The sequence below is a fragment of the Xenopus laevis genome, chromosome 9_10L, assembly GCF_017654675.1.
Source record: "Xenopus laevis strain J_2021 chromosome 9_10L, Xenopus_laevis_v10.1, whole genome shotgun sequence".
NCBI lineage: Eukaryota > Metazoa > Chordata > Amphibia > Anura > Pipidae > Xenopus > Xenopus laevis.
Window position 1 is genome coordinate 93,544,298 of NC_054387.1, and position 15,083 is coordinate 93,559,380.

At 35.5% G+C, this 15,083-nt stretch overlaps 1 protein-coding gene across 1 annotated transcript in view; it reads right to left on the bottom strand.

Annotated features, from left to right (window-relative positions):
* Positions 1–212: 212 nt before the first annotated feature.
* Positions 213–15,083, bottom strand: part of col5a2.L (collagen, type V, alpha 2 L homeolog) — a 99,106-nt gene continuing 84,235 nt past the window's right edge. Inside the window, exons 39-54 of the mRNA XM_018236217.2 lie at positions 14,728–14,835; positions 14,097–14,150; positions 13,845–13,898; positions 10,565–10,726; positions 10,350–10,457; positions 10,049–10,156; positions 9,420–9,473; positions 8,140–8,247; positions 6,545–6,598; positions 6,354–6,461; positions 5,770–5,823; positions 4,474–4,581; positions 4,076–4,364; positions 2,672–2,862; positions 1,373–1,612; positions 213–799 (exon numbers count right to left, since the gene is read on the bottom strand). Of these exons, the coding sequence (XP_018091706.1) occupies positions 653–799; positions 1,373–1,612; positions 2,672–2,862; positions 4,076–4,364; positions 4,474–4,581; positions 5,770–5,823; positions 6,354–6,461; positions 6,545–6,598; positions 8,140–8,247; positions 9,420–9,473; positions 10,049–10,156; positions 10,350–10,457; positions 10,565–10,726; positions 13,845–13,898; positions 14,097–14,150; positions 14,728–14,835 (1,947 nt within the window). The 3' untranslated portion in view covers positions 213–652. The remainder of the gene's footprint in view (positions 800–1,372; positions 1,613–2,671; positions 2,863–4,075; positions 4,365–4,473; positions 4,582–5,769; positions 5,824–6,353; positions 6,462–6,544; positions 6,599–8,139; positions 8,248–9,419; positions 9,474–10,048; positions 10,157–10,349; positions 10,458–10,564; positions 10,727–13,844; positions 13,899–14,096; positions 14,151–14,727; positions 14,836–15,083) is intronic.

Sequence of the window (15,083 nt, forward strand, 5' to 3'; positions counted from 1 at the left end):
CTCAATTGATGAATATGACGATGAGTGGTTGTATTCAAAATAAGAGAGTGGGTCGCCTTAAGAAAAAAAATTATCATTTTTTCAATTAAACAAAAAAAAAGTCAAAAATTAATTTAACCTGCACATATCTTGAGAGGTATCACATTATGAAATTTAATTCGCTATACCAAAACCTTAGTCCATGCATGTGGGGTTTAAGAAATCTTAGCAGGTTCCCAAGAGATGTGTTTATTATTAAACAAATCCAAAAATAAAACTAATGACAATTTAAAGCTTGGCAAGTTCTAGCAATGTTGCTGTATTCCATGGAGATGGAAATTTTCTATTATAACAGAATACCAAAAGGAACTGAACAACATACTTTTTGTAACCACACAGCTGTTATTCCCTTTTTACATGCCCATACATAAAGAACAAATCTTCTTCAGTTAAAAAGCATAACAAAAGGGTCATTGGTCCTTTTAAATTATATTTCTGCTCAAAACTATTAAAAATTAATGTAAAATAAATACTTTGGAAAGGGGCAAGGCCATTAACAAAATGAAAATAATGGAAAACGGTATGTACATGTGCTGGCAAAACACCAGCTGTGATTTTTCAAGAGTCTCAGGATTAACTTTGACAGTCTTAATTCTTTGGAATCCTTTATCTTTTACAAGAAACAAACTGGCCCAATGTCAACTCCAAACTCCTGGTCTGAACTGCCAATGTCCACAGGAGCAATATCGATAATAGGTAGGCGTGCCACTTTTTGGGTTCTGTATTCAAAGACGGTTTTTCCAACATTTCCACTGCGTTTCTGCAGAATTAAAGAGAAAGTTCACAAGCCAATTATAGACCTAACATAAGCACAATCAATAAACACATAAGTGATGTAAATGTAATCTGTCTATTCTTTTCATTTAAAAAAAATCCATATTTTGCTAATGTTTTGCTATTGTAAAGCACTTGTAAAAATTAAATTATTTTTACTTATACACAGGATAATTTACTTTAGTGGAATGAACTCTCTATAAACAAACCACAAGCTGCCGCCTGTGAGATAAGGAGGTGCTTATTATACAGAGGAATGATTTGTGGACTAATCATTTCTTCTCACAAACAAATACTGATTCAAAAGTTGGAAACTAAGAGTGTTTTCAGTATTTGTCTTTTTTAGTACAAAAAAATAACAAGAATTCAAGGCTACATCTTCATTAAAACAATATTTAAAAAGTATGTTCAACACAAGCCCTGTTCATACAGCTCATGCTGAAAAAGAGGGTATACTGACCATTTCTAATCATTCATATTCTCTAATTTGTCCATCCAGAAAAATGTTATTACTAGTGAAAAAAATATTCCCATTGGTCCTAAACAAAAAGTTACTTACCGAGCAACTGTCTTCAAGAACTGTATACCTAAATCGGCTGTTTCCTTCTGCTTTAATATCAAGGTCATTTGCACCTTTAAGGATGACAGCTTTTTTTAGGTTTTGTGTTTTTTCATCCAAATATCCAACGGCATTTTTACAATAGTAGGTAATATTCTGAGAAGCTTCCTTTGATAGAAGGCGGAGGAAGGTCATTTGGGTGACAGCTGTATTCGGTGACTGAGTATCTCCATAGACAAACTAAAAGATATATGTATATTTTTACTACTCACAGAATAATTGGATACAAATTCCTTTCATATAAATAAAGTCATATTCACATTCAGCACTAAAGTCATTTTCACATTGAGCACACATCTCGTTTCCATATGACATTAAGGGGCAGATTTACCTAGGGTCGAATATCGAGGGTTAATTAACCTTCGATATTCGACTGCCAAATTGAAATCCTTCGACTTCAAATATCGAAGTCGAAGGATTTAGCGATATTCCTACGATCGAACGATTGAAGGAATAAGCTTTCGATCGAACGATTCGAAGGATTTTAATCTATCGTTCGAAGGATTTTCCTTCGATCAGAAAATTGTTAGGAAGCCTATGGGGACCTTCCCCATAGGCTAACATTGGCCTCGGTAGGTTTTAGGTGGCGAACTAGGGGGTCGAAGTATTTTTTAAAGAGACAGTACTTCGACTATCGAATGGCCGAATAGTCGAACGATTTTTACTTCGAAACATTCGATTCGAAGTCGAAGGTCGAAGTAGCCTATTCGATGGTCGAAGTAGCCATATTCGACCATTCGAAATTCAAAGTATTTTTTCTTCTAATCTTTCACTCGAGCTAAGTAAATAGGCCCCTAAATATTATTTATTACTTAGGTTAAAGGACATGAACTACTAAGGGGACATATTAATGCAAATTAGTTCCTGAACTTATTTGTCAACTACTTTGATTTATTATGTGACTTATATTAGTAATAAATGTGTAAAACCAAACAGTGGCAAAAGTGTCTAACTGCATAACATGTAAAACGATCTCCAGTCCATTTCCAGTGTTTTCTAACCAGACACTGGTTAGAACAAAGCTACAAACAAATTTTAGTTTGGATTGTAGAGAATTCAGCAATCCAAAGCACATAAACCTTTTGAAAGGAAAATGAAAGCTAAGACCCACACTGAAAAGCATTTTGTTACAGTAAAGTCAACATTCCAGAAAAATTCTTGAGAAATCATTAGTAAGTAATGTGGAACAATTATTTATGCAGGATACAATACATTTCAATGTGCATATTTCTTACTTACTTGAGAGCCTTTGTTCATATCAGCACCATACCATATTGGCTTGAAGTTATCCACTCCTTTACCAGTCCACCATGTTTTGCGAGGTATTGAAGATGGATTTGCAGATATACATGTTTCTCCAGTTTCCATGTTACAGAAAACCTTTATAGCATCTTCTGCGCATCCCTGATTAGGATCTATCCAATATTCTCCTTTATAAATGACAAAAAGGCGACCTTTAAGTGTAATATTCAAACTGATGATAGTTAAGTAATTGTTTATTTTTATCTTGCGGTAAAGGAAATCTCCAAGACATATATGTAATCTGGCATTTGAAGAGGTTGCTTTTTCCAAATGATCCCACCTACTTGGTTAAATCCGATATTTAACATCCCTCCTTCTCTGTAAGCTAGAAACACTTGGAGCAATGAGGGGAAACAAGTGGCTTAAAATGTACTGGGTTTACCACCTTGATCTTTAGCTGGTACTGTCCCTCCCTTAAAGGAGAAATAACGCTTAACTAAAGAAGTAGGCCAGAAAAGTTGTACATTACGTTTTGGGCTTCTTTACCAGCCCAAGGCAACCACAGCCCTTTATCAGTAAAGATCTGTGGCTCCAAAGATGCCCCAGTAGCTCCCCATATTCTATTCTGCCAATTCACTGCACATGCTCTGTGCTGCTGTCACTAACTGAGCTTAGGGACTGATGCCCAATATACTGAATATACAGTATATATAATATAAATGTCACTATACACGGCTGATTAGTAATTAATACATATAATTACTACATGGCAGCACAGAAATCAGTGCAGTTAGCATCAGCATTTAATAATCAGCCCTGTAGCATCAGCTTATATTACAGGCCAACCTCATTTTCTGCTTGATAATTTGCAACAACCCTTAAGCTTAGCTTCTCAGAAGCTGCTCAGAGCCCACTGAGCATGTGAGTGTTGCAGACACTTTCCAAGATGGTAACCCACAGTGACAAGTTTGGAGTCCTGGATCATTGCTGCTATTGATAAGCTTAAACTGAAGGCTGGTGCAATAAGTTCAGTATATTAAATATGGCATTTTTAACCATATTCATTTTTGGGGTTTAGTTCTCCTTTAAAAGTAACCAACAGCATATTTAATATATACATACATTAAGGAATGTATTAAGGCAATACAATGAATGAGAAAGGTAGAAACACGGTTCATACTGCTTAGACTTTGTGTGGATGCATCCACAACAGCACAGAAATAAGGGAAAGGAAAAGAGCATTTAAAAAAAAGGTTTTATAAATGGGCAGAATATTTAACTGCTGGGGTTCCATCAGAGTTCCCCAGTTTGATATTTTATAAAACAGCCACTATATTTTATTTATAGAGTGTAAATGCCTTTTTGGTCTATTCAATATAAATAAGCACACTGTCCACTTACCACTCTTCTTATTAGAGTGACAACGTTTTAGATCATCACATGTACGCGCTGGGGTCTCCTTGGATCCATCAGGACTGCGCATAGTTGCAATTTGACCGCTGAGAGATTTTATAATAGCATCGACACCTGGATCTGTTTTGTTTTCATCACCAGCAGCTTCATCATCGGTGAATTCAGGAAGTGGTTCTGGCATAGTATCATCATAGCCACCCATCAAATCATCAAGTGCTGCAGTGAGAAGTCCAGGAGGACCGGGAGGACCGGGAGGGCCGGAATCTCCAGGAGGACCCTAAATGCAAAACGGCTATTACTTATCTTTAAATGCACTGATGATTTAATACTTGTAAAAATAAAAACCACCAGTAATAATGTAATAGTACAGGACTTTACAGGATTACCTCTGGTCCAGATTCGCCTACAGTTCCTCGAACACCAGGAGGTCCAATTGGTCCAGGTGGTCCTGAATTACCTTCTTTACCGGGAGGGCCAACTGGTCCAGGGGGGCCCTATAAATATACATTGAGATATCATAAAGCATTGCACCTCAGTTACCAGTATTTTTAGGACACAGTGAATCTATGATGCTATATTTTATTTAGTTCATTATTGCTCTAATGATTGCTATAATCTCTAAACTGTCATTAGGAGTTTCAAGTTATCATGATGGGAGCCATTGGATTTTCCATTTAAAGGGGTAGTAAACCCAAAAATCTAATTTTGCATATGGTGGCCTTGGGCTGGCATAGAACCCCAAAATATATGGCATAAACAGTTGAAAGCTATCCTACAAATACTTAAATTTGATCCTGGTGCAGTTTTGAAGCCATTTTGGCTTTTCTAGAGCAAATATTGCTGTCTCCTCCTTCTTTCTCCCCTAAACATGTCTTGTTTCCTTTCCTGTTTCCATGTTCCCTGTATGTATTACTAAATTATGCTTCTGAAAAACTATTCAAGCCTTATTAAAGTTAATATATAATGACTGCACATCTCAAAAATAAAGTGTGGTACAGTGGCACACTTTGATTGGGCCACTCCCGCACCCAAAAGCATAACCCTTACTCCCCATTTCACCCACTCTTTTGCTTCCTCCCAAAAATGAATGAGTGGGCAGCGAAATTTCTAATTCATGCCCCTTTTCCCCCAGGCCCACCCTCAATTGTGGGGTCTGTTGTATGGTATTACATAATTTCCAACATAATTTTATCAAATTATCTCCATATAGCCACACCCAGGAATCCAGACATCACAAATACACTTCATATTTCACCAATATTGATGATAACTTGGCAATATGTTCATTTTTCTTCAACATAGTACATTGAAATTGAATCACTAAAGGGCTTATTTATAAAGTAAAAGCAAGGTGTACATTTTACATGCAATCTACCATGTTTTTTTACCCACAATACATTGCAATACAGAATTGCAGCATTATTTCAGATTTACACAAATTTACAGTCACATTTTTATTTCATCAATATGGGTCCAAATGTTGTCATTTCAGCAAGATGGAGTCAATTTGGACTGTATAAAAGAGTGTTAGTGAATCAGAGGCCAATCATAAAATTATTGTTAATTACAATAGTTAGAGGCAAGTATTCCTATGACTTTAATAATATTTTTTTTAATAATGAATTTAAATGGCAGTATATTCAAAGCAGTTGATGATGAAGTGCCTTTCATAGTACACTTACTCTAGGGCCAAAAGGTCCAAGCGGTCCAACACTACCTAGTTCACCAACTGGGCCCTAAATAAAGACAAAAATGCTTAGTTCATCAAATATAATCGCAGTGCATTATATAATTTCAAGTTTTTAATAGCTTAAACAAAATAATTTCACACGAAAAAATTAACAAGGAACGATCATGAAAAAAGAGTTTTCAACTGCTTCGTTTTTCATTAGCTGCAATAGATATCATTTTATTTTCCAAGATAGTTTGTGTGCAAGATTAGCCCTCGCGTTATCACTCTTTCTGAAAATTGCCCCTGTACTATTAGAAGATAGATTTGTCACTATTAGATAATATGTAAGTCAAAATCAATACCTTATGGTATTTACTAGCTGAAAATTAGTTCACCCCCCCCCAACATGGCACAAATTGTGATGGCTCATTTTTGAAGAATATTTTCCTGTGCTATAAAAATTAACACCTGCTTTAAAATATCTGTTTTCTAAAATGACTAATTATCTTTACTACACTACAAGGCAATTTCTGATGGATCACTATATACTGTAGACACCAGTTTCACATGAAACAATAGGAAAGATATACTTACTGGAGGACCTGGAAGGCCTTGCAAGCCTGTAAAACCTCTATGCCCTTTTTGTCCCCTCTCTCCAGTTTCTCCATTATCTCCTTTATCTCCACGGGGGCCTTGTGGACCCTGAAGAAAATTGGACAAAACTGTTTTACGGTCCAGTTAACAAAATAAAATCAAACAAACAAATTGGTTATTGAATAACTTACTGGAAAGCCACGTTTCCCTGCTCTGCCTGAAGGGCCTACAGGACCTCGAGAGCCCTGTAAAGAACCAATAACATAATTAATAGCATGTACAATTAATGCATTTTTTTATGGAAAAATTGACTGATCTAAATTGTCTTATTTGTATGGATATTCCCTTCCACTGGAATAACCATAGATTGTATAAGGAATGATAATGCATAATGACTGGTTGAAAACCAGTGGTAACCCCATATGTAATCATTTACCAAAACTTCTGCTTTCACTTGCAGAATAATTCTAATAACTGACCATTTTTTACATAAACCACAATATAAATTCAACATCAGTCTTATGTCACAGCTTGAATACTGCATACTGTCAGAAAATTGGCCGTCCCCTTTACAGAGTGTCACCACTACAGTATATAATAAATTCTGCTGCTAGATATATAAACCTCATTAACTGCATCCCCTGCACCACTTAGAGAACTCCAATAAAAAAGGGGTACTGAGGACCCTATATATAATAGTTTATTAATAATCCAACTCAATCGTAAATTAATAGTTTAACTTGATTAACAATAACGGAAAACATATCAAAGATAAAGATTTTTTCCATTTTAAAAATTAAATCATTGATCCCCCCTTTCGTGAGATCTAGTTGCAGCATATATGATAACAGGACTACTTTGTGTAAAGGTTTCTCTGAGGCACCGTTTTTTGGCCAAAGGACAATATTCCACCCACTCATCCTTTCTAGATCTTTTAATACTACATTGTCCGAGCTTGCTATTGATAGAGTGCCTTTTCCCTAGTATAGTTCAGGTTATTGTATTTCATTCCGATGACTAATAAGAGGAAATACCATTTTATCAGTTCCCCAAAATCCTGCACTTTGAGGGAAAACACACGATGTGGCAATGTATGTTTTGGATTTGAGTCCTCATGTGAGATTTATATTACCCTCTAGATGGCCTTCTAAGTGATGAATTACATTGCCAAAGCATTGCCACAATGTGTTGACATCCCAAGGCAACTTTCCAGGGACAACACCCAGGCCTAACCCCTTTACCGTATAAAGAATTAGGATTACATGTTTACAAAGATTATCGCTATATATGTCTTAAACAATTGGAATTAACGTGGTTTTTAAAAAATGCAACACTGAAGGAAAAGCTCTTCACAGAAAAAGAAAGGAAAACTCCTACTAGTAATAGGAAACAGCTGAATTTAACTGTTCTGGTCATGCTGCAAATGACTATACAATACAATTAGAGATTTGGGCAAAGAAGACAAGTCCCTGGTGCAGGTTTGGGTCAGAAGAGAATTGTGCCACACTTTGGTGATGTAATAGTGCTGACCCCTCCTCTATTGTGAATGACTAATTAGACCATGTGGTCTACTCTACTTCATGAGGGCACAGTATTAGTAAACCCATTATGTAATAAGTTTTGGCAAGGGCTACTGTTTGCGATGGTAGATGATGGAAGTTCTTGACATTTAAAGTTCTCTTGACTAGATAAACAAATTAAACAGTTTTGCCAAGCAACCAGTAATATCTGTGCACAGATCACCCACATTTTGCAAACAAGATTACAATAGTAAAGCACAACTTACTGGTTCACCTCTTTGCCCAGCTTCACCTGGGGCACCTACTGGTCCTGGAGTTCCTGGAGCACCTTGGGATCCTGCAAGGCCCTCAGGACCTGGGTCACCGCGATCACCCTAAAATTTAAGGTGCTGGTTATAGCTCTGTAAGTTTGACAGCTGTATATAGGGCATTATGTCAGTTATTTTTTAGAAGATGATGCCTTATAGGATAGACTAGTAAGTAGTAAACAGCATGAGACTTGGTACCGGTGTGTACTGTAACTCTTTTTGAGGATTAAGCATTTGGATATCGTAATGAGAAATATAGCTTAGAACAACATTGTGAAAACGTTTACATTCATTTTCTTTATGGTTTTTAATTCACTTAAAATGAAACTATACCCCCAAAATTAATACTTGAGCAACAGATAGTGGCATATTAATGAATTATATCAAAATGGAATATATATTTAAATAAAATATTGCCCTTTTATCTCTTGCCTCGAACAACCATTTCATGGTGGTCTCTGTGCTGCCTCAGAGATCACCTGACCAGAAATACTGCAGATCTAACTGTAACAGGAAGAAGCGTAGAAGTCTGTTAATTGGCTCCTGTGACCTAACATTTATGGTTTGTTTGGTATGTTTGTGTGCACTGTGAATCATATGATCCCAGGGGCTGCCATCATTTTTTAAAATGGAAGTTTTATATTTATGATACTAAAAAAGTATATTATAATAAAAATGGTTCATTTACATGAAGCAGGGTTTTACATATGAGCTGTTTTATGCAATATATTTTTATAGAGACCTACATTGCTTGTGGGGTATAGTTTTTCTTTAATAATTAGTTTAATATGTTTTCTTACAGCTGAAGATTTATTATAATATATTATAATAATTATAATAAAAAGCAACAGCCTCCAAGAGTTAGGGCACCAAGTAATCATACTGAATTAAAAGGGTTATTGCTCAGAGGAAGAGTGTATTTGAGCATGTTACATGTTACAACACTTTGGATACAGCCCCCTTCTTTCTATGCTATTTCAATCTATGTTGCATTAAAGAAATAGTGAATCGAAGCAAAACATATACTATACCAAGGCAATATAGATAAACATGTTTTGCAATGTGTTCTAGTTGCTTGAAACTAATATACCACAATGAGGGCTAATTGCTTAGGATGTACAAATCTAATAGGCAGCCTTAGATTTACAAAAAAAAACTGCACATTTTTACAACAATTAAACCCACATTGGTTACATCAAGATATAATGAACAGATAATGATTAGAAACATCCTTTTACCCGTTTTCCAATAGCACCATCTCGTCCAGGGGGGCCGTCATTACCATGGGGACCCTTAAGATATAAACAGTTTTCTAATTAGCTTTATTATCAGGCAAGAATAGTAACATTTCCTATAGTATCCATAATCCATGTGATCACCAACAAGTCCCTCTTCTCTGAAACTACAAAGCAAACTTTTCCAAAACGCAATATAACTAATCATTTTTGCCCCTTATTCTTGTGTTCTTACTACCCAGTAGGGAACACACACACATAGCATCACAGTTATAGTAGTATTTAAATACTTACTTTAACCCTGTCTCTTAAAAAGTGGAAAAGTTATTTATTGAAAAGAACTGACGTTTCTGCTAGCGCTCTTGACTAGAGTGCTAGCTGAAACGTCAGTTCTTTTCAATAAATAACTTTTCCACTTTTTAAGACCTGAGAGTGTGGACATTGTTGTTCGATTATTCTATATTTTATGACTGCACCCAGGCACTTTTTTTTTTTTTTGTGAGTGCCGGCTAATTTTGATATATATATATATATAATAAAATTACAAGGAACATAAAGAGATTTAATGAAAACAAAAATGTTTCAAACTACATTTATTTCAAGTTCTTTGCAGATTTGATTAAAAGACATACCTCTGCACCTGGCTCTCCAACTGGACCATTAGCACCAGGAAGACCTACAGGGCCTGATGGACCTTTGTCTCCAGGAGAACCAGTAGAACCTTGTTTTCCAGGAGAACCCTAAAAAATCAAAGCAAATTCTACCATTACTACAGCTGTAAAATGAATCTGATAAATATTTTTATTTTAAATTAATGAATCACATTGTTGGCAGATGTTCAACAATACATTCAACATTGTTCATACAGTAGATAGATTTTATTTTTTCCTTAGACTTTTTGTCTACTTTAAGGTATTCTGTTACTTGACTTACCGCTGGTCCAGGAAGCCCTGGCATACCTCTCTCTCCTCTTTGACCAGGCATGCCAACAATACCCCTTTGACCAGTTGTTCCAGCCGGACCAGGTGGCCCATCAGGACCCTGGGAAAGAAATTTAATTTAGCCACAAAATTGCTGACTTAAAAAATGTAGTATATCAATTCTAAAGATTTTTACAGAAACTTTATAAACAAAGAATTTTAACTTACAGGCTGACCATCATCTCCAGAGTCTCCCTTATCACCAGGACTACCAGTAGGACCAGCAGGACCCCTGTCTCCAATTCGACCATGTGCTCCAGGGTCTCCACGTAGACCAGATGGGCCTTCCTTGCCAGGATCACCAATAGGTCCAGCGGGGCCTACAGCTCCCTTTATTAAGGGAAAACAGCAAATATTACTAATAGCCTAGAGAACAGTTTTGTTTTTAAATAGTTTTTCTACAAAAAGAAGAGTCTAGCTTAAAAAAAACTGCTTAGTTCCTATATTTCCGTGTGCTGGTTTTATTATTGCAGCCTGCAATCTTCCTCATTATCTAAGTTACGCATTATTGTGTAAACAAACCCAACATGTAATGGTTCAGTCACTTTAGGGGGGGGTTGTTTACTCAACCTCATATTTAGCTAGTTTGGCTTTTTGGGGCAAAAACTAAACTTTTTCGTGAAAAAAACCCTAAAATTGTTCAAGATTTATTATAGCCCAATGCAGAAAAAAGCCAGAATCTGAAAATCCTCCATCTCAGACCTGTTGAGGACATATATATATAATTTAGTAATTCAGGAAAAAAAGTCCTACAAAACCAGACAATTCAGGTTTTGGCTCGATTCTATAGTTTTTTCCCCCCGAAGCGGTTAATGCAAGTTTTTTTCCAGGGAAAATATTTTTTTTTTTTACCAGGCATCAGAGTTTGATCATGGTTTTTTTTTGTTGAAAATATGAGATGAATTCGGAGTTTAGTAAATATGTGTGGGAAATGTGTAACTTTTTTTTACATTCTCAATCTGCAGCTAAAATGGTGCATTTGGCGAATGTTTGTGTTGTTAATATAACATGGGCAGAAGCATACAGATAATTGTTATATATAAGGTTGGTGCAACAGTCAAAACATTTCCTTTATTATACAACACTCGGGCCGATTTATTAACGTTCATATTTTTTTGTCATGATTTAAATTGTTTAGAAAATCTTGCATGGCTTTACAACATAAACTTTTCAATATTTATTAAGGGGCAGATTTATCAAGGGTCAAATTTCGAAGTAAAAAATATTTCGTAATTTGGCCATCGAATTTAAATACTTCGAATTCGATTATCAAATTCAAACTTTATTCATTCAATTTGGGTATTCTGCGGTCAAAGTATAATCGTTCTATCGAACGATTAAATCGTTCGAATCGAACGATTCGAACGATTTTATTGTACGATCGAACGATTTTATTTTGACTTTAAAAAACGTAGAAAAATGCTGCCGAAGGTCCCCATAGGCTAACATAGCACTTTGGCAGGTTTAATTTGGCGAAGTATTGAAGTCGACGTTTTTTTAAAGAGACAGTACTTAGATTATAGAATATTCGAACTATTTTCAAATTCAAAGTAAATTCGAAGTCGTAGTATCCTATTCGATGGTCGAAGTATCCAAAAAATGACATTGAATTTAGAATTTTTTTACTTCGAAAATTCCCTCGAATTCACTTCGACCCTTGATAAATCTGCCCCTAAGTGTAAGAAATACGAATGTATAACTAAGCCATCTAAAAGCTGTCAAGGTCATGTAGAAATCAATGGGAGTTGTCCTTAGCGCATTGTAAAATATTTAGTTTGAGGTTTTAGAGTTTTTTTGTTTGTAGACCTAACATGCATGGTGATTGCACCCAGGCTCAGAGCTTCTGATGTACTGTATGCAAGTGCCAGCATTTTTTAACATGCTTTATTTATTTACATATAATGGAACACAGGTAGCACACTCTTTAAAAACAAAGAATTTCCTTCATATGTCAATACAGAAAAAAATGACAACACACTACTTACACTTTTAACTTGAAAAACTTTTTAACTTTCTTATTTAAAAGGATTCTGTTGTGATTTTTATGGTGTCAATTTTATTTCTAAATTAAATTTTTTACACTGCAAATAATTCACTCTAGCATATAAAACTGTACTCCTGAACCAACAAGTCTATTTTTTTAGCTGTAATATTGGTGTGATTTTTATGGTGTCAATTTTATTTCTAAATTAAATTTTTTACACTGCAAATAATTCACTCTAGCATATAAAACTGTACTCCTGAACCAACAAGTCTATTTTTTTAGCTGTAATATTGGTGTGTCAGCAGCCATATCAGGTCATTGTGCCTGATCCTGAGCTTTCACAAAGAGCACTTCATGTTGGAACTGCTTGTTTAGACAGGCTATTGTTTCTCCTACTCAATGTAGCTGGAAGAATTGCAGCAGGACTTGGATTTTTACTATTTGGTTCTATTCCTATATCTAACAGGGAGCTGTCATCTTGTGTCAGGGAGCCGCTATTTGGTTACCTTCCCATTGTTCTGCTGATGGGCTGCTGGGGGGGAAGAAGGGAGGGTGGTGATATCACTTCAAATTACAATGCAGCATTAAAGAGTGACTGAAGTTTATCAAAGCACAAGTCACAAGATTGAGGGCACCTGGGAAAGTGACATTTCTAGCCACATATCAGACTATAGAATTAAATGTAAAAAAATCTGTTTGATTTTTTGAAAAACAGATTTCAGTGCAGAAGTCTGCTGGAGCAGCACTATTTACTTAAAACAGCGTATTGATAAAAACATATTTCTCCGTGACAGAATCCCTTTAAAAAGTGCTACTTTCTTAAGTGTCCACTCAAGCATTGCTAGATTACAACTCAGCAACCAGCAATCTCAAGCATACTACCAAAGTTTAATATATGATGAAACTTATAACACAGCAATATTAGAGATGGATTTTTAAAGAAACAGAGCAGGCTAACTTTAACAACTGAAATTCCATATGTTTAACCAGATAATTGTCTGGCTATGCAGACAAATGCACTCTCTGAATTAGGAATGTGGCCACTTCCGCTCCTGTAGGACCACAAAAATGTTAAGCACAGGCTTGAGGGGGGCAATGTCGTACAGGCTGCCTTGGGATGTCATGGGGACCAGAATTACCCTTTCTAGATTTGAAAAAACAACCTGCACTGCCCTTCAGAATTAATTACAGTGTGTTATGGGCAAAAAGTAATCTCACACTGTGTCAGCATAAACCAATTCTGAAAGCAAATAACTTTATTGGGTATTTTATGTTTTGTTTTGTTTTTTTAATATTCATATGTTTTTTAGGATTAAGGTACTTTGCTCCATATTACATAAAGGTATCTCATCCGGAAGATCCTAGGTTTCAAGTATTTTGTATAGTTCTCTAAAATATGCGCATGGATAAAAATGTACAAACACTCTCAGGACATTAAAAATATATGTGATGAGATTTACTTACTGCTGAACCTGGAGGCCCAACTCTACCAGCAGAACCAGGGAACCCAGTTGCACCCTAAAAATACAGTAAAATCAAATCAAAACAGAATTAAAATAAACATACTTAGAAACCTCAGTTTAGCAGCACAAAAAGCAGTTATATATGTAAGTGTACATCACTGACATGTATACATCAATGATGAATATCAATGTATTCAAACTTTACAAAAGGAGATATTGTCATGTTAGAGGGATGTATTGACTTTCTACATACCGGGGGTCCTTGAGTTCCTCTGCCACCTTTAAGTCCAGGAACACCATTAGGTCCCTAAATATTAGGACATAAAATTACTTAAAGTACTTACATATATATAATAGTCCAATGCAAAAAACTGCTATAGATTAATGTTCAAAAGTTAAACAAGTTTAGCAACTCTAAAATCTACACATACTGTACACCAAACTAATAATAACAGTAGGTGACGCCATTACAAAATTATGGTATATTAGAAATAAATGTCATACAAATAGATAATATGATAGGGCAATAAATGTCAAATAATTTATATTTACAAAGGCATTTACAAGGAAAGATTAGGAAACATAAAACCGCACTTTACCGATGAAATATTATGTAAGATAATAAGATGTTAACGCCTCCCATTCACCAAAGCATAAACTGTATGCAATTTAGATGCAGTATGTATTTAAATCATACTGATGTTTTCATAATCATATTTATCCTACAATGACATATTAAGCACTAAATCCCTCCTCAAACAAGGACTATAAAAAAAATTAACAAAGAAAACTTTAGCACCTCCATAATTACCTAAATTATAACTACATTTTCTGTGGCGTTTTCATCTTGGCTTACTATGAGATTTATATTATTTCATACTCACAGGTGGACCATGAGATCCAGCAAGTCCCTGTGGACCTGGAGATCCAGCATCACCTTTTTGACCCGGCTCACCAGGTTCTCCTTTCACACCAGGTTGTCCATCAGGGCCCTAGGAATAATGATATGTATGCTGACTTTTAGTTAACTTTTAGGCTCATGGCACGAGGTATATTTTCTGCCAATGTAATTCAGATGGTGGAATAAGAGCACAAAACCACCACTGCCTCATCTCATTCATATGAAAAGGGAAAACTTGGAAGATGCTGGCACTTGAGCATTTTTTTTTGACTGAACATGCCATTGCCAGCTCCGACATGTAGAATTTTTGATGATTGCATATGTCTGTGTGTGTAGAAC